General features: G+C 37.8%; 1 protein-coding gene across 4 annotated transcripts in view; it reads right to left on the bottom strand.

Annotated features, from left to right (window-relative positions):
• Positions 1 to 200: 200 nt before the first annotated feature.
• JPH1 (junctophilin 1) overlaps positions 201 to 18,366 on the bottom strand; it is an 87,310-nt gene continuing 69,144 nt past the window's right edge. Inside the window, exons 4-6 of one of the 4 annotated variants that reach the window (XM_075743860.1) lie at positions 10,497 to 11,158; positions 2,755 to 2,850; positions 201 to 2,647 (exon numbers count right to left, since the gene is read on the bottom strand). In XM_075743860.1, coding sequence (XP_075599975.1) covers positions 2,770 to 2,850; positions 10,497 to 11,158 — 743 coding nt within the window. In that variant the 3' untranslated portion in view covers positions 201 to 2,647; positions 2,755 to 2,769. The remainder of the gene's footprint in view (positions 2,648 to 2,754; positions 2,851 to 10,496; positions 11,159 to 18,366) is intronic. The other 3 variants (XM_075743859.1, XM_075743861.1, XM_075743862.1) reach the window with 3 other exon arrangements.

Below are 18,366 nucleotides of genomic sequence, written 5' to 3'. Positions count from 1 at the left end.
GTTTTGGTGGTTTTTTTTTTTTTCTTCCTTTAAATTGTTTCCCAGTTACTGTTGAAAACAGTAACTCGCAATGATTTCAAAGGGGCCAGGACTTCACCCATTTTCCTGCTTCACTCCTCGTTATTAAATTTGTTAGAAAAATTGTTTCCAGAGAGTGAAAAAAGTAATTCATAAACAGGAAAAAGTAGTCTGAAACTCTATTAATAATCAACTTATTTTTATTAGAGCAAATACAGTTGTGAAAACTGTACATTGTACATTTTGGGTCAAGAATTATAAATAGAGAAACTCATAGATAAAGAGTTCATTCTTTGACAGCAAGAAACTTTAAATAGACAAAATGACATTATTAAGTACATTGGCAGGCTTCATTGTGCTGTCCAAAATGTAGTGTACAGTATAACAACCAATTATAAATAGCCTTTCATGTAAAATACAGCTGTGCACATTTTAGAAAAATACCAACAATTTGTTTGAGCTTTGTTTTAAAAAAGCTTATAAATCATACATATTTATAAATGGTACTAACATGCTTACTTAAATTTATAAACATTTTCATAAGCTTTGTTACCCATTATTTCCAGAGCATAAAGTATTTTAAATAAACATTTAATAGGAATTAAATAAGTCAGTTACAAAATTACCTCTCCATGTAAGGAGACAGAGGGTGATTTCACTGTTGGATGGAACATTTTGTCCATTATGTCAAGGCTTACACAGTAACTTTTAAAATTTTGTTCTTATTTAAAAATTACTTTCCTAAATTTAAAACACAATTTAAACTTTTTTTTTTTTTTTAAATAAATATACAAGTTTTATTTTCATTTGCTCTCTTTCTGCTTTCTTCTTTATCCACACTGGTCAAAACACAGGATTCTCAACATACTTCTGTAAAAAACACCATGGTGTTACTGCCCTGCTCAGAGCTGCTTCGCTGCACAATATTCAGTCCACACCTACGTTACTTTACTATGCTGCATCAAAATTTGCTACTGCACTTTGTAAGAATGTCGCCCATTAAACCATGCAAACACTTAGAAAGTTTACAAACAGGTTCCAAAACTATATTGTATGAAAGATTTTCTAATAGAGATAAAATAAACTATAATACAAGCCCTTTGCTTTTTGCAGCTTTAAATTAAAATATTTACTTGCCAAATGATCACACCACAGATTTTCAGTAAATAAGCATGCTTTTGATTAATATAGGGTACAATAGTTACAGTATAATGGCACATAAAAAGAAACATGATCACATCATTTGAACAAAGGGCTGTGAAACTACTTAAGACAGACTTCCCAAATGAAAAATTTTGAGGCTTTTTTAATGCTGAGGTAAAATTATAAATGGACTTTAAAGACACTGAAGGCATCAAATAGATAAACAATCACTTAACATTTCTAAACGCTCTACCTGAATGTATTCAACACAAATCTAGTATTTAAAGTTATGATAATTTATTATGAGCATTAGCTAGCTTAACTGTCATTGGCATTAATGTGCACTCGGACAAGACTTTATTTTAACCGGTGGCAAAATACCTCAGTGTTGAAACATAGTAATTCAAATCACCAATTACCACAGCACCAGAATTAATTAAAAAAAAAAAAAAAAAGGAAAAAAAAATCAACATGCAAACCCTGTATCTTGTCTCTCTTGGTTTATTCTGATATTCCACGTCCTGTTTAGAATGTGCTGATATCAACTTAAGATTCTTATTCTTTTATTATGGAAAGTTTTGCTTGGCATAAACATTTGAGCACTTTTAGGAAGATATAAACATCTTAAAATTTTGCAGTCATGGTATATTATTTACTAAACCTTAAAGCTGAACGGCTCTTCAGGTTTAGGAAAATGAATTTAAGAATTTTATCTTCGGATTTGAAAAAGAGATTTCTTTTTCCGCTTCTGCCGCTAGGCAGAACTAGTAGCTTTCTCCAGGTTGAACTAGACACTATGTTATGGCTATACATCAAATTTCATAAACAACGAATGAACAGAATCATGCACAGGCAAATGAAATTCGATCTCCCAGAACGCTGCAGGAGATGTTAAAAGCAGCAGGTAATGGAATAAGACTGGTGACTGATGCTGCTAGCTATTTCTTCTAATGAGATAGGAGTGAACGCTGGAATCACTTCCACAGCAACAGAATCCTCTGACCACATTCCTCTGGCAGTCGTTTTCCCATCTCCCCACTAAAAACATCAGACGGTAAAATAGTAAGGCAGCTGTTAGCTTCCATCAACAAAAAGTGCAGCTCCGTACATTTCCAGTTTAGTCACACTCTGCTGGGACAGATGGAGAGGCCAACGCACTTCACTGGCGGGGCTGCTTCAGCAGATTATTTTGTTTGTTTTCCAACATGGCTGCTTGCTTCAGCTTTCAGAGGACCCCAAAGCCACGAGCCATCAGCAGAGAAACTGATCTGGGCCCCTGGCTGAATTTTCCAAGTTTCATCTCTCTTGCGTCCCATCCTAATTCCAAGCCTCCTTCCCTGTGTCTGAGTATGACAGGTGCCATTTAAAAGGCTGATGACACAACTGCAGAGAACTGTGGGCTAACACCACTAGTTGTCATGACTTCACTGAAGGGTCAAAACAGTTACATTATTAAATAACTATGTTGAATCACATTCAGGCATAGCTAAAATTAAAGTAGGGAACATTAAAAGTATGCAAAGAAATTAAATCTTTATCATGCCAGGTGGGGTGGATACGGTGATTTTTATATGAAAACAAGACCTTTCTTACCTTTCCTAATTCCAATCAAGTTAGAAAATGGACAAAAAGAATGGCTAAACCAATATTCAACAGCATTACCAGGGCGATCATGACTGAGTTAGGGCCCTGAAAATAAAAGACAGATATCAGAATTAATGCAATCTCCCACACAGTGCACAGCAATGAACGTGACCTGACTTTATCAGTTCCACCTGTTTTGACCTTGCTCTGAACGATGACCTAAATATTAAAGACACAGACTCTGCTCCTGAAACACAGCCATTACCTGTCATTTTCAGGTGAGCTAAATATCGTGTGTGGAAATGAGCTGGATAAATACAGCTGAGAGTATGTTATTACACTGCTCTTAATCACACTGAGATTAAACCATCTGACAAATATGACTGCATAAACAAATGAAAACAAACCCACCAACACAAACCCAGTATCAGCTTAAAATAAAGCAAAACAAAGAACTTGAACTACTTTAGGAAAGATGGAACACTGGTCCTCATCCTTACAGCAGGTTCCTTCCCTGATTCCAACCCATTTCAAAACAGAAAAAGGGTTTTGCATGACAATGTGTTGTATGAAAAGAATTCCCTTTTTTGATAATCAAAGGGAAAAAAATACGTTACTTACCACTGCACTAACATACCTAGCAATGCTTCCATTACAGATTAAAACCAATTTTACACCTGCAAAATTACAAGTTTGCTTTGATTTACTCTGACATTTAGTGGTCATAAATCCTTAATTTATAGACCTATTTAGTGAAGAAATGAAAAGTCAAAACACTCCTTCCCTTCCTCGCTAGAGATAACCTTGGTTAGAAAACTTGATCATTATATAATTTTAGTCTTCCTGTGAAGCCAGAGAACAAAGTTTTTAATTCTTTTCAGCAGTTTTGGAAAACTTTTTTTAAACATGGATGCCTTCTGATGAACAATTTGAAATAATGTCCTGAATAGAAGGAAATTCTCAATTCTTCCATTTTCCTCTTACATATTTGGTTTACTACAATATATTTTCAGAGATTTGTTTATGCTTATATATTAAGGTTGCATATTTACTGTAAGTAGAAACGGAAAGACTCTTCACTCAGACAATACTTTCCTAAATCACAAGAAAGCCCACCAAAAAATCTCTGCAGAAAACTATCTTCTGAGCTAAATAAGGATCACTGGCTTGCATAAGAATGTATATATTTAATTAGGAATGACATAATTTTTTTCACTTTCCACAGGAGGCATGCCTTGTAGAAGTTCATTATGCTTCATGACAATGCTAACATTAGCTATATCATTTCTGGAATGCTAAGGTGTAAGAACTTGCTATTATTAATTTGCTGCAGCAGGGTAACTGGGAAGCTATTGAACAGTACTTGTGTCATTATTATATCACATGCCCTCTTCCTGAAACAGTCTCATTAAACACTACCAGAACACACCCTTACTCAGCAGTTAAGATGGCAGGCCAGATGTGGACTGCTAAGTTCTTGAATAAGTCACAAAATAGGTTTTATCAAGTACTCCTTAAATCTCTGGGGAGTCTCAACCCAATCAGCACCTCTATCCATAAAGCCCATGAAGTTCCCTTCACACCTACTCAGAGGCATCTGTTCGCAAGCTGAGGAACTAAGTGTTCAAGTTCAAACAACGATGGAGACTATCAGGATGCTAGTTAAATGTTGCCATAGGGGTAATAGTATTGGCAGCAACATTCACATTTTTCTTAATGTCAGAATGTCTAAAAGATACCCTAGGAAATTGAAGACTAGGTTTAAGGTCAGCTTAGTCGAAGGGATTTTGAATAGCAAGTTCCTACTTACCAGGGGTATGTTTTAACCATCGGGTCACAGAACAGAAGTGGCACCATGTTCCTTCCTTCGTTCTTACTGGAAGTGAGCCACTATGTGCCAAATAATACGAGACACTTGATGACAGAGAATAGGCATAAAAGGAAAGCATGACTCCAGGTATGGTTACATTTCTGATCACAGCACTGTAAGCAGCCTCGCTGTAGTAGTGTACAACTCAAAGTTAATTTCTTCTTTCTCTTTCTGGCATGGTCAAAATTGTGCTAGTTTGGGAACTTCTATGCTTTTCTACTGTGAAGGAAACCCAAGTCCCCACCAAATGCATTTGGTAATCATGAGATTTATGCACGAAAGCCATATTGGAAGACTGTGAGCAATAAACACATTTTACTTGAAAAAACAGCTACTTTGAGAATCCCTCAGTTTTGCTGTCTTGGAATGTCAGTGTCAACACTCTTAGAATGAACTTTCCATTTAATGGCTTCTTCATTTGCCAAAAAACCAAACTAGAATCTCATGACAAACAAGAATAGTACATACATGCTAATGTTACATATCTCTCATCAGGAAGTGTGATTACACTATGAATTTCCACTAAGATTTGGTTTCAGCATCTTTCTCTCTGGTGGTGAGACACTGGAACAGGTTGCCCTGAGAAGCTGTGGATGCCTCATCATTGGAAGGGTTCACAGTCAGGTTGGATGGGGCTTTGGGCAACCTGGTCTAGTGAAAGATGTCCCTGTCCATGGCAGACAGGATGGACTAGATGACCTTTAAAGGTCCCTTCCAACCCAAACCATTCTATGATTCTATGATTCTATTAGGGACTTAGTGTGACCAAAATCAGGTCAATAGTTTCTTTATAGTTTGGGATCACACCTAAATATTTTATGGTTTTACTGCACCAGGAATCGCAAGGAACAGTGAAGGAGATCATTGCCTAACACCATTAAAATTCACCGGGATTTTGCTGTCTAACACTTTGCATATTTGAAAATAACATCCATGGAAATCAAGTGGATTTACTACTATTGAAGAAAAATTAGGACCTATGGGGACTTCATGGGAGCCTGGAACTCATTCATTAGCTGAAATATATCCTGAAAGAAGCATCCTGATAGCTGCAAGACAGCTTTTGGCTGAATGGCAAGTTGGGACTGCAGCTCAAACAGCAACTCGGTATCATCAGTGCACATTCTTACAGAATTAAGCTTGGTGGAGGCGAAGGGATTCTGTATTGATGCATCTGTCAGTCAGGTTAGATAGAAGAATCTCACCACAATACCATAAGATAAATTAGGCTAACAATCCTAGGGGCTACAGTTTGAATCAAAAGATCTCATCTACAAAGAAAGGACACCTTAAGAACTGGGTTGCTGATTTTATTTGAAGATCAAAGAAAAATGTGTCATCTGTTTATGGTAATGAGTTTATGCTTTATACAAAGAAGTAAATCCCATCTCCTTTGGCCTGCTATGTGCATTTTGTTTCCTCTTCTGATAACTACATCTTTCAACCCAAAGCAGAATTTCCTGATATACTAAAAATGATCAAACAATATTTGCGGAGCACATGATTATTATGCAATAAACTACTACCTGCTTGGTAGACATCTATGGAATGAGCATTTAATGCTTTAAGACAAATACCGTAAATAAGACTTTAGTGTCCTGCGTGGGCTTAAAATAGCAAAAGCCAAAATTAGTCTGAAGAGTCCGAGAGTGACTAGAACAGGTGCACTAAAGAAGCTGTAGCAGAAAAACTCACAGTCCTGCTTAAAAACTGCCCTTTCAACTTCTAGTAAGTCAGACATTTACGTAGTTAAAAATATAAACATATGATTAGCTTTCATCTGTTTATAAAAATATAAACATATGATTAGCTTTCATTTGAGGAGGGAAGACAGTTAAAATATAGTGCCAGGAAGCATTAAGACTAGGCTTGTAATCCCACTGTATTAGGAATGTCCATTAAATTTAGCATAAAGTTGTTGCTCAGAGGGTTTTTTAGGATCAAGCAAATACTGATCTATTTTTTCTAACATCATGGTAGTTATATCCCTTCCTAACTGGATGATAAGTGAACAAAGAGATGAGAGTAGAAGCACACTGGGTAACATTCAGGAAAATGTAATGATTTCAGATACAGGTAAAAACCAAGCTAAACACTCTGTGTGGCTTAAAAATCCTTATCAAGAAAACAAAAAAAAAGTTGATATAGTAGAACACTTGTGCCTGGGCTTGCACGTCAGCTAGGGCAACACATGTCAGGCAATCAAACGTGTATTCATGAACTACACCACAATAGTATTTTTTGCAGTTCAATTCTACCTTTTACTCAAGTCCAAGACAATCTCAAATTAGCTTATGTTCAAGGTGGGATAGGAGCTTGCAAGCTGATACTGGGGTAGAGGCTGCTAAGGAGCAATTAGAAACAACAGTACTGGTTTGTGGTCAAGTGTCTCTGTGGACACGTCACACTGTGGTAAAGGCAAGATAATTTGAAGGTGCCTAATACTTAGTGGAAAAAAGCATGTTTTACCTCTCACTAGAGTACATGCCTGCAAACAGGCAGCTACTCTGGAGCAGCTGATGAACAGTGACTTCGTCATGGTGTTTTATGCATGTTTTCACCTTGATAAAACTATGCCAGAGAAGCATGTTTTCTCATTCTCTTTTCATTAACGTTTCTTTTCTCTTTATATTTCTTAACAAATATATTTTTAAACTTTTATGGAGGATCTAAGGCAGACTTACTTTCAAACCGCAACAAAATAATTTTTCAGGATGACTATAAAGCAATTGCAATTACTGATTTAAAAAAAAATAAAAATTCCCCAATGCAGCCCTAGAATTCTGAAGTCTCTCAACATTCACAAGTGCTGGGGATAAAGAGAAGTACACTCATCTGACTTCTCATCAGTAACTGTGCGCTGTGTAACTCCAGCACACTATTCAGCTCAGTCCAGGAGCACCGCTGAACAGGCTACTTGTTTTCTGAAGTGGAAAGGTGATACAGAAAACTAAAAAGAAAAGTCTCCAGGCAGTGTTAACAGTCATTCTGTATTAAGTCTCTCCCTCAGCCTGCTAGGCCAGGAGACTACTCCTTTCTGATTTAATTGTTTTAGGATTTTCACTCATTTCAGCATTTTAAAGAAATAAGCATGTAGGAAATTTATTCTGTAAGGGCAAATTTATAGACAAATATGGAAGGCATCTTTGGAAAAAACACATACATCAACATATATGTTAAAATGCCATTATATTAAAAATGAGTTCCTAAACTGTACCTGCCTTCTTTATTGAAATGCTGATAATAAGAATAATGCAATTAGTGTGTTTCAAATGCAGCAGAGGGATAGTTCCCAGATGACCTGTAATATCAGTAAACAAACAGTAGCTAATGTACAAAATCTCATCACTCTTCCACCTTTCCTGATAACAGGCTACAGGTTCACGGTCCTAATCAATAAAGTGCTGTTTAGGTGCCCTGCTTGGTTTCTTAAGGTGAAGACTCGCTCAGCTCCAAAGCATACATTGGTTTGGATGGAATGTAGGAAAAACAAGGGCTATTTCTAGCCACTTATTTTCACCAGAGCCAAAAAAAAAAAAAATCCAACTCAGGCTAAAATTCTGTGCATGCTCACTCAACATTTACAAGCCTGACAGCTTTGTGTTACCCTACATAAGAGTCATATCTGTGAGATTTGAAAGGTTAAAGGGTTGATATCAGCTGTAATACAGATTTTCAGATTACAAAACCACTGTGAACATCTACTTTGATCCACATGAAACAGAATATAAGCTTCCTGCTGAACCAGAGGATATCATCTTGGCAAAATGCTCATTATCGAACTATTCAGTGACAGCTCCGAAAACTCGGCATCTGAAAACTGATGTTACGTTTAATTAATCTCATTAAAAGCAACTTAAAACAAGACTTTTATCTAAATCTGTCCAGCTGCTGGATCTTCTTATACATTTGCCTGTTAGCTTGGGAAACTATTTTATAAAGTATACTTACAGAAAGGGATTTAATGTGTCAGATATTTTTTGCCTTGAATCTTTCATTGTAAGATATGTTTTAATCATTCTTGCAGCTCTTCATGGGACTTTCCCTTAAGGTTTTTTTTTCAATTTTAAATCCCTGATTTACAGACACTGTATTTTATTCCAGACGTGGTTGCACCAGTGCCAAAACCAGATAAAACAGACTCCCATGTACTCTTGCTTAATCTTTCCTGTTGATAAATCTAAGGATTATATTAACATCTCTGAACAACAGCAGCACACAGGGAGCTCACGCTTGGTTGCCTCTCTTGCTTCTGATCCACCAGCCTTTTCCAGTTCTGATCCTACATGGCCAGGCTCTATTAGCTGTCTTTCAATATATATGAACTTACATTTTGCTGTGCTGCATATGGATAAATATACTTGCACCTTTCTTATCATGTGATTTGGATCAGTTTGTATTGGTGATCTGCTATCTTCATTATTTATCAGTTTCCTGGTCTCTGTGTCTTCTGCAAACTTTATGGGTAACACTTTTATGTCCTCTTCCATGTCATTAATAAGAATGTTAATAAAATAGAGCAGCAGAATTAATCCAAGAATGGCCTCACCAGATTAATACCAAATTACCAATATTTTCCTAATTAGTTTTAGACAACCATCAGTCAGTTTTTAAAAAAATATTTTAATGTGACATTTAGCCTTTCCATTACTCTGACTTCCTTGTCAGAATAAATAACTGTGTAAAAGCAAATCAAGTGACCTTCTTGATTGAGGATATGATTCTGCTGTCACACCTGAAAATGTCAAGCTTGTTTGACAAGATCTTTCACAATGCATGTTGGTTGGAAATTCTTACACCTCTTTATTTTTAAATTCTTTATTAATGAAATCTAGTGTTGATTATTCAACTGTTTTACATGATATCAGTGCTAGGCTATCTGGACCTCATTAAATGGGTCATTTTGTTTATGCCATCTAAATAATGACACAGTTTTTTTTCTACTGGAGTACCAAAAATGATTCAAAGAAACAACGCTCATTAAAAAAGAAACCACAGAGATCTAGACCTCCTATTCACTAAAGGTTAACTTTAGGATCTACAACTAACATTTTCCTGAGTTCTTCTTGGCCCACAAATAATTTTACCATCATCAGAGGTTCTGAATTCAATAACCTGGCTTTTTCTTCTAATATGGAATAGAAAAGCCATTAGTCATCTCTCGTTTTCTGCATAACTCTTGATACTTCTATTATTTTTAAATAATAATGAGACTCAGATTCACAGTGATGTGAATGTATAGTTTTAAATTTCCTTCTCCATTTCCTGATGAAACAGAAGTAAAATTTTTCACGGCACTGTAAAACACAAGCATTGTTAGAAGTCTGCATTTAAAACATTTGTATTTTGATGGAAAATTGCCTGTTTTCAGAGCCTAAAATCAACAGAGAGAAGAAAATGAAAATGGGAAATTGTATGGGCTGGGTGAGACCGCAAGCCAGCATCCTGTCTCCAACAGTAGTCAAAAGAAAACCTTTGGGGAAGCGAATGAGTGTAACTCCTGGTACTGACCAATTATCCACTGAAGTACAACGAAATTGTTTGGGTTTGTTTTTTTTTTTTGAAAGATATATACACATGTATATCTGTAAAAATGTATCTACACACACACAAAACACACATATACACAAACACACTAACACACTTTTGTATTTATGGATGCAGTAAGGATTCATGTTTCAAAATTCTGTCAGTATCTGGCTATGAGCTATCCCTTCCCAGGATAATATAAAGGACTGGAATATTTGTTCCTCACTCCTGTCTGGTGTAGTGGGTTCTGGCTAGCAGACTGTACCCAGATGAAGCTTTGGCATAGGTTGCAAAGCTCAGTACTAGGAGGCAAAAGGGCGGTGAAAATGAAAATGTTTCTTGCAGTACTTACCGAGCTGTTTTCTACTTCTTTTTCCACTGCTGAATGTGACTCATTATTAGCTGGGTTCTTTGGTGCAGCAAATTCTTGTTTCTTAATTTTTGTGTCAGGTTTGTTTTCTTTGGCATCTGGCTTACCCCCAGATCTAGCAGGACTTGGCTTCTGTGAGGGTGGTATCCGTGCAAGTGTTGATGGTGATGGATTGACATATTCATCTTCTTCCCTGAGCTCCTGTGGAAGCACTGGTGGATTCACTTTTACATAATAACCATGGTAGTGACCATGCAGCTCCCCATTCTCCGTGCTGATGGGATTGTGATGGGCTGAAAACTTTGGCTGGTGTTTCACAGCTACTTCCTCCTTCATTGGTGCTTTTGAATATAAAGGCTTGTTAATTGTGGGTGTTATATTCTCAGTGGCTAAAAGCTTTTTTTCTTGACTGAGTCTTGCCCCAGAAGTGGAGCTTTGCCTTTTCAGTTGTTTTGAAGGAGAAGGCTCAGAAGAAAGAGGAGGACTATGCCTTGGACTTGCTTCTGGGGTTCGAGGGGGTGTAGTACCTTTTCGATAAAAGTGAGGTGACTCTTTTGGGGTAGGTGGTTTTTCCTGAACTTTTTCTTCAGATTTCTCTTTCACCTCCATTCCTTCTTGAAATTTTTGTTTGATATAATCAGGGCCTGAAAAATAGTGTAATAGAAATGTTATGATTAAAACAAAAATAAGATTTCACAGTAAAACTATTGCATTGGCATGTCAGAGTGGACTGCCTTGCTAAAATTCTGGCAGGGGCATGTGTTACCAAAAATTCACTAATATTGGTAGTGATTTACTCTAAATCGCTCAGTAGTTGAAGTTACTGTATTTTTTGATAATTGTTGTGATTACTTACTGATTTGGTTCAGTCACTTTATGTCTTCAGCTTTGCAAAGGGTCATGGGACATAAATTGTGTCTGAGTGAAGTCTGAGGGACTGAAGACTGACTTACCTTACATATCTGTTATTCTTTCTTTCTCTGAGAGGCATGTTTCGAGGTATGTTTTGCTTAATTACTCTAACCTATTTAACTTCTACCCTCATGATCGTGGTATCTGTTTGACATGGAAGTATTTAACAATCAGAATGAAACGTCTCTTCCGCCCTTATTACCTACAGGAAATAGGGCTTGAATCACTTTTTTTCCCTTTGTGTGCATGTTAGCTTGTCTTATATACAGATATATGTGCCTTGAACTCTCACACATTGGCTTTGTCTTCCTAATCCGGTCACTTACCCTATGAAGACCTAGGTTAACCACTCTAGTCCATAACACAACTCTGATTAGAAGCTAAGAAGACAAATTCTCTCACATTCAGTAGGGAAACACTTATAGAGCAGTCAGTATGAAGAATATCCTCCCCCCAAATCCTACCTAACACCCATGACCACATTCATCATTAGGACTAAATTATCAAGGTGCATTTCTATGCAGCTGTTTACATAAAGACCAGCTGGCTGAGATGCTTTGCTCCAGGTTTTGGTTGTCTGATTTAACAGTTCAATGCTAAGACCTGAGCAAACACTCTGATGAAGAAACAAAATTGCTGTAAAACTGTCTGTATTGTGGGCGGTGTTTTCTATTTTTCTTCCTGGAGGCCACATCCCAGATTCCAGGATCAGGTCCTGTAAGAAGTCAGAAGCTGGGGAGCTCTGTTAACAAAGAACTACAATGATCTTCCTGTATGTTCAGTAATGGCTTCTGCCAAATACATTGCAACTGTTTCTCCACTTCTATCTTTGCTAGTGTCACTACTTTCCTTTGATTTTTTTTTATCTTCTCTAAGTGAAGTTTATCTGTGTTTTATGACATAGAGAAATTCTGTGTGCAGAGAAGGTCTGCACACATTTTTCTGCTTTTGAGTTTATGGGAGGCTTTAGCTGTGTTAGGCAGATACAGTCTTTTTACAGATGCCAGAAGCATATGCATCACTACACAGTGCTGAGATGAGAGGAAGGAAGGAAGAGCAGCATGAAGTTTTTGGAAGTTACTGAGTCATCTGGTAAGCAAGCATTGCTGAGAAGGAGAATTGCTCGGCATGCAATCTCCTTTGAGCAGTAGAATCACAATGTTTTTGGCACTCTGAAAACCAGGGGTGGAAATAGGGAGCTGATGAGAAAGAAGGCTGGACGTAGACAAATCAGAATTTGTTCTCAAATGATGTTTGAGGAGGAAGCTTTCAGGAGTTAAGCCTGCACAGCGGGAGAGGACTACAGGCTTGGTTCTTACGGCTTTTTATAATCTTCCTGGTAAAAGGGAAAGGCAGCACAACACAAATTAAAAGTTGCCATATATAAAGTTACAGTTATGATCATCACCATTCACAAAATTATCCCTCATGTAGGGGATTTCCTCCCATCTTTGTGGAGATGCATAAGGTAATGCTGAGGTTTTTAAAATGCATAAACTTCGGTTTTCTTCTCTTTTCACATGGGATATAATTAGGAGTATAAAGGGAAATGGATAGGTAAAAGAGCTCTGCCTAACCTCTAAGGCCAAGGCATGGAGCTGTTAAATTGCAATGATTATTTATTATGGACACTTCTACACTCACGGTAGCTTGCTCCTTATGACTGCTATAGTGAGACCATCACAATTGGAATACCCTCTCTTCAGCCTTGCAATGCTGCTCAAATGGCACCTGCTCTGCTCCTGGCCTATCTAGAAATTCACAACCTGTGACAAGTCTCCACTGCCCAACATACACAAAGATAGGACTTCTCCCAATATCTGACAGCACTTGATGGACTGAAGGCACTTGCGTAAGGAACACATCTGAGACTCAGAAATGTCATCCCTCTCCACTGCTTCTTATGATCAACTAAAAGCCTCCCGAGGCTGGCCAGAGGGACTCTCACTCTTCCCAAGACCTCCAAACTGTGTTGGAGTTTCTGAAAAAAGAAGGGAGCCAGGTTTTGGCTGCCCATGTCTCCACAAGAGACTGGTAGATTGAAAATAAAAAAACTTAAACCAAAACAAAAATGTCATCTTTAACTGAAGCTCTCCAAATAAGTTAACTGTCCATAGGCTAACAATGCCATATTTTTACTGAGTATTCCACAATATTTGATGCTAAGTGACACTGAGCCCCACCAGAGAAGGCTGTAGCCATCTGCATCCAAGTAAAGTCTGAAGGTGTCTGACCAGACATTCAGCGATTGCCTTAACATAGCACAGCAGCCCTCCCTCCCACCCCTCAGTACATCACATATGGCTATTAGAGATACATCCCTTGCCTCCAGCCTTGCCAGGCGGGTCTTTCCAACACTCAAATTCTTGGCTCTATGCTGCAGTTAGCTTTGGAGATTGTCCAAGGACTTTTTTTACGTCTGTTCACTGTATTCAGTACAATCAGCTTATGCACCTGTCTGAACCACTGACTCCAAGCAGCAAGAACACAGTTCTTGCTCTCTTCTGAGGACTAAGAATAGTTGTCAGGACCTACCCTGCCCCCTTCAATTAAAGGCATTATCTAACAATACAGACATGGGCATCAGATATTTCTTCAGCTATAAGTGACTCTATGGAAGGAGTTTAAAGGAACCAGGGCCAAGGGAATTTGAAAAGTCAGTCACTAACATCTGATCCTACAAGATTTCTCAGCTGCCTGATCTTAATGAGGAAGAGAATAGGATATGAGGGTGGGAAGAAGGTAAGGTGGGATTATCTATCTAGGAAATAAACGCGGAGTTCAGTTCTTCAGTTTGCAGTTCAAGCAGCCAGTAGATATATTCCTAGACATGATATGTCTGAGTGTCTAAGGAAAACCTGGTCTGCAAAGCAGAACCAAGAAATGTTTTCTAACCAAGTAAAAATAAGCTTTCTTTGTGGAAAAACCCATGTGTTTTCTTATGGTGACATGCAGGCCCTGCAACCGCTGGTTCAAATTGATGTAACTTTGCTGGCCAAAGGTCAGCCATGGGGCGGTTTTGGCTCACACAGCCATTGGCTGGATGGCACCGTTAAAGTCTGAGTTAGCCAGTATTTGGGGGGAATAGCCTCTGAAAGCCAAAGGACTGTGTGGATGTGTGCGATGTACGTATGTAAAGTCTCATACTGTCTGCTGGTCTGCTTGAACAGCATTTCATTGATGGCTGTGGGGTGAGGGAATCTTTGGTTTGGTTGCAAACATATTCAGTTGTTCTAAATCTAGAATTTCTTGTGGAGTTCTTGTGCAACATGTCCTTCCTCCTGGAAGGGCTCCAGTAAGTGACGTGACAGCATGGCCAGCCCTGTAAATGAGAAGAGAACGGTGCCCTGGTTTTGCCACAGCATTTTTAGAGAGGTGACAGCCGCATGCTTTCCCCCATGGCCTAGTGAGGTACACATATTGGCAGCATGGGGCTGTTTCAGGACTGTGACTCAAGCAGTGCTTGAAAATGTCATCTTGCAGGACAGTGTGAAAGCAGCCAGTGTTTCTCAAGAAGGCTAAGAAGAAACCTTGTGCCTTATCAGCTCAGGATGAAATCTGAAGCTTGAGAGGGATTGCAGAATGCACCTAGGGTGGTGAGGAAAAAGGCGTGGATATATATTTATATATACAAGCTTCACGTCGTACTCCTGTCTATTCCATCTAACCACTTCCACTGATTTTGGGCTCTCTGCAAAAGAGAAAAGATGAGGGTATGGGAAAAGGGTGGGACTGAAGGACTATGAGTTCAGAAGGTGCCAAAGGCAGTAGGATACCTTACAGTAGGGCTGGTGATCTTTCAGGAGAAATTCTGAATTCCACAGTCAATACGCATAACTGAGTAACCTGCTGTAAATCTCATTTCCATAATTTAATGAACTTTTGCTTCATTATAGTATAATGATTTCTACATCCTCAAAATTATTAAGTTAATAATTCTTTTAACTGGCAAAAAGGACTTCTGTAGTAACATATCAACCAACTAAAAAATTTTGATGTTTTGCGGCAAGACTTTAAGGTCCCTTCCAACCCAAACCATTCTATGATTCTATGACTGCAGAACAATGCATTTTCAAGTAATCCAAGAACACTTCTGTAGTTTTCTAGTACCATAAAGTAATAGAGTAGTTAGTCATTTACAAAATTAAAATACACTAGAATATGGAATTAAAAATAGTACTATGTAAACTAAAATATACCATATTCTAGTACATTTTAGTTCTATATACCACTATTTTCTTTATGATTTAATCCACTGTATCTTACCCTTTTGCAACTTTCCATGTACTCCTGTATGACCTTGGACACATTATAACGCCTTACTTAGTCCACGCGTGAAAAGGAAATATGCAGTGGACACTCAGGTTTAAAAGCTTTTCCCTGAACCAAAATTATTTAAGACAGGGAATTCTGCTCATATCAACAAACTATTTCCACATGAAACATTTTCATAGTGCCAGATGAATTCTTTCTTACAGGGAATGTTGTGAAAAACTTCACTAGAACTCCACTAGAAAATCCACTCTCTGAGAGCAGCAAAAAGGTTTTCGGAGAGTAGCCAGACTCTTCTCAACAGTGCCCAGTGACAGGACAAGGGGCAATGGGCACAAACTGGAACACAGGCAGTTCCATCTCAATATGAGGAAAACCTTCTTCACTTTGAGGGTGACCGAGCACTGGAACAGGCTGCCCAGAGAGGTGGTGGAGTCTCCTTCTCTGGAGATACTCAAAACCCGCCTGGAAGCAATCCTGTGCAACCTGCTCTAGGTGACCCTGCTTTAGCAGAGGGGTTGGACTAGATGATCTCCAGAGGTCTCTTCCAACCCCTACCGTTCTGTGATTCTGTGATTCTGTTTCTCTGAGCTAAGCTTGAGACACTACGTGATACAGACGACAGCCTCTCACCATGCTGTAACAGAGGATGCCTCGTCCCGCAGCCCTGGACTCTACATGACTGAAGCAGGTTCCTGTAAGACCCTATAGGTGAGCACAGGCTATAGGACTCTAGCAGCTTTGTCATCTGGGTGTCTCTGGTCCCCATGGTGTTATATTACCTGTGCAAAAATGCTAATTTGGGAATTACCTGGCATTACCAATGAGACTATACTTAATCAGGTCATCATAACCTGCAAAACTATATTTAAAACCTAGAGGTTGAGGTGTTCTTTACTGTAGAGACTGATTTTGTTCTTCAGACATGTCCTCTCTATTTGTTTTTCAGAGGAAAAGAAAAACATGGCAAACCCACATTCTTAATATATGGAAATAGCATTTAGGCTCTTACTCTGCAATGTTACAGTAAAAAAGAAAAAAACAGGAAAAAAAAGGAAAAAAAAGAGACAGCTTCTCCTTAAGAAAAAACCTCCAACTTTATCAATAATTTTATAAACATCTTATAATTTCTTCATACTTCTACTCTTTTGTCCCCATAGCCTTCCCATTCTTACAACAACAGGAAAACAAGCATTTCGTATTACAATTTTATTAGTCTTTAGAAAGCAAAACCAGACTGCAATGCCATTAATGCAGGCTCTAGAATATAATATTTACAGAATATAATATTTAAAGTACTGTTGATGCTGAAATGATGTGATTCAATTTCAAGGTATAGTAGAAGTAATTATTAGGTAAGCATGTGCTTATTTCTCTTTTTTAAGCTAGAGTACACATTATGACATGTAACCTATCTATCTTTAGTGCTACATAAAGAGTTAACAAATATATAGTGCTATATAAAGAGTAACCCAGCTAACAAATTGCATTATAAATTCATGATTACAAGAAAATATATGTTGTGCTTATAGATAAATTCCACCCGTGAAGCTGATTCTTCACTCCCTAATTTTGTTTACACCTATGCATTGTTAGAGGAAAGACTCAATTTTCACTGCAAGGTTTACCGATTGTCTGTGGGGTCATGGTGACACAATTAAAGCTATTTGCTCAATCAGGACACTGCAGTCTATATGCAAACCTTCCAAGATTAGAGGCCTCATTTTACCAGACTACTGAACACTTCTATAAAAAAACCCAGAGAATTCCCGCTCTAAAAAATTCACAATCTATAAGTACAATAGAAAAGACAGCAGAAAGGTTATACCAATAGCCCATTTTACAGATGGGAGAGCTAAACCAAAGGGAAATCATGATCCAAAGCACATGGTTCATCTGAATAATCTCTCTGAATTCAGTGGTCAGTTGTCAATGGAGCACTGTCATGCTCAAAGCTTTGCTAAATCTTTGGTAAAGTGATAGCCTAAAGTTGCACAGGAAGCTTTTGTCAAAACTAGGAATGGAGTGCAAGTCTTCTGAGTAATCAAAAGCCAACACAGCACTTTGGCCGTAAGTTTGTCACATATCTTCATAAATGTCATTTTCCTTGAGAAGCTGAGAACTGTCTACTGAATCAGAATTCAAAGATCGCGAGAAGAAAATAGTAAGTGATGAGTAAGTTTCTTACTGCATATTATACCCTAGTACAAATCCAGGGCACAATATTATTCAAGCAAAAGCTGAAGTCTTTTGTGTTTAAATGCACTGTACTAAAAAAAGGGAAATATATAGTTTGCTGTTGGTGCTACAGGTTGCTATGTACTGTTCAAGAAATAAGCCAGTGAAAACCATCTTGTTCGTTATCTTCTGATGTGATCAGAGGTTTTCTAAAGTATCACTGTTGGCAACAATATCTAGCTTCTCATAATAAGATTTATTTGCTACTCTGATGAACATTAATACAACTTGGAAAGCCTGGTGACCCATCAGAGGATCAATTAATATAGGATCTTTTTCCTGCAAGCATCCAAAATGCTCTTATGTTAGGATTTTTCAGGATAGAACATCTATTTTATAATAATTCCTCAGTATTCAGGATGGTAACTATAGGTGAAGGAAATAATAAAAATAATCATTTATGAGTCTGCTAAAACAAGTCATTCGATGA

Source organism: Balearica regulorum, chromosome 2 (genome assembly GCF_011004875.1).
Source record: "Balearica regulorum gibbericeps isolate bBalReg1 chromosome 2, bBalReg1.pri, whole genome shotgun sequence".
Taxonomy (NCBI): domain Eukaryota; kingdom Metazoa; phylum Chordata; class Aves; order Gruiformes; family Gruidae; genus Balearica; species Balearica regulorum.
The sequence above is the reverse complement of the archived record's forward strand: the minus strand, read 5'-3'. Positions and strand labels throughout refer to the sequence as shown.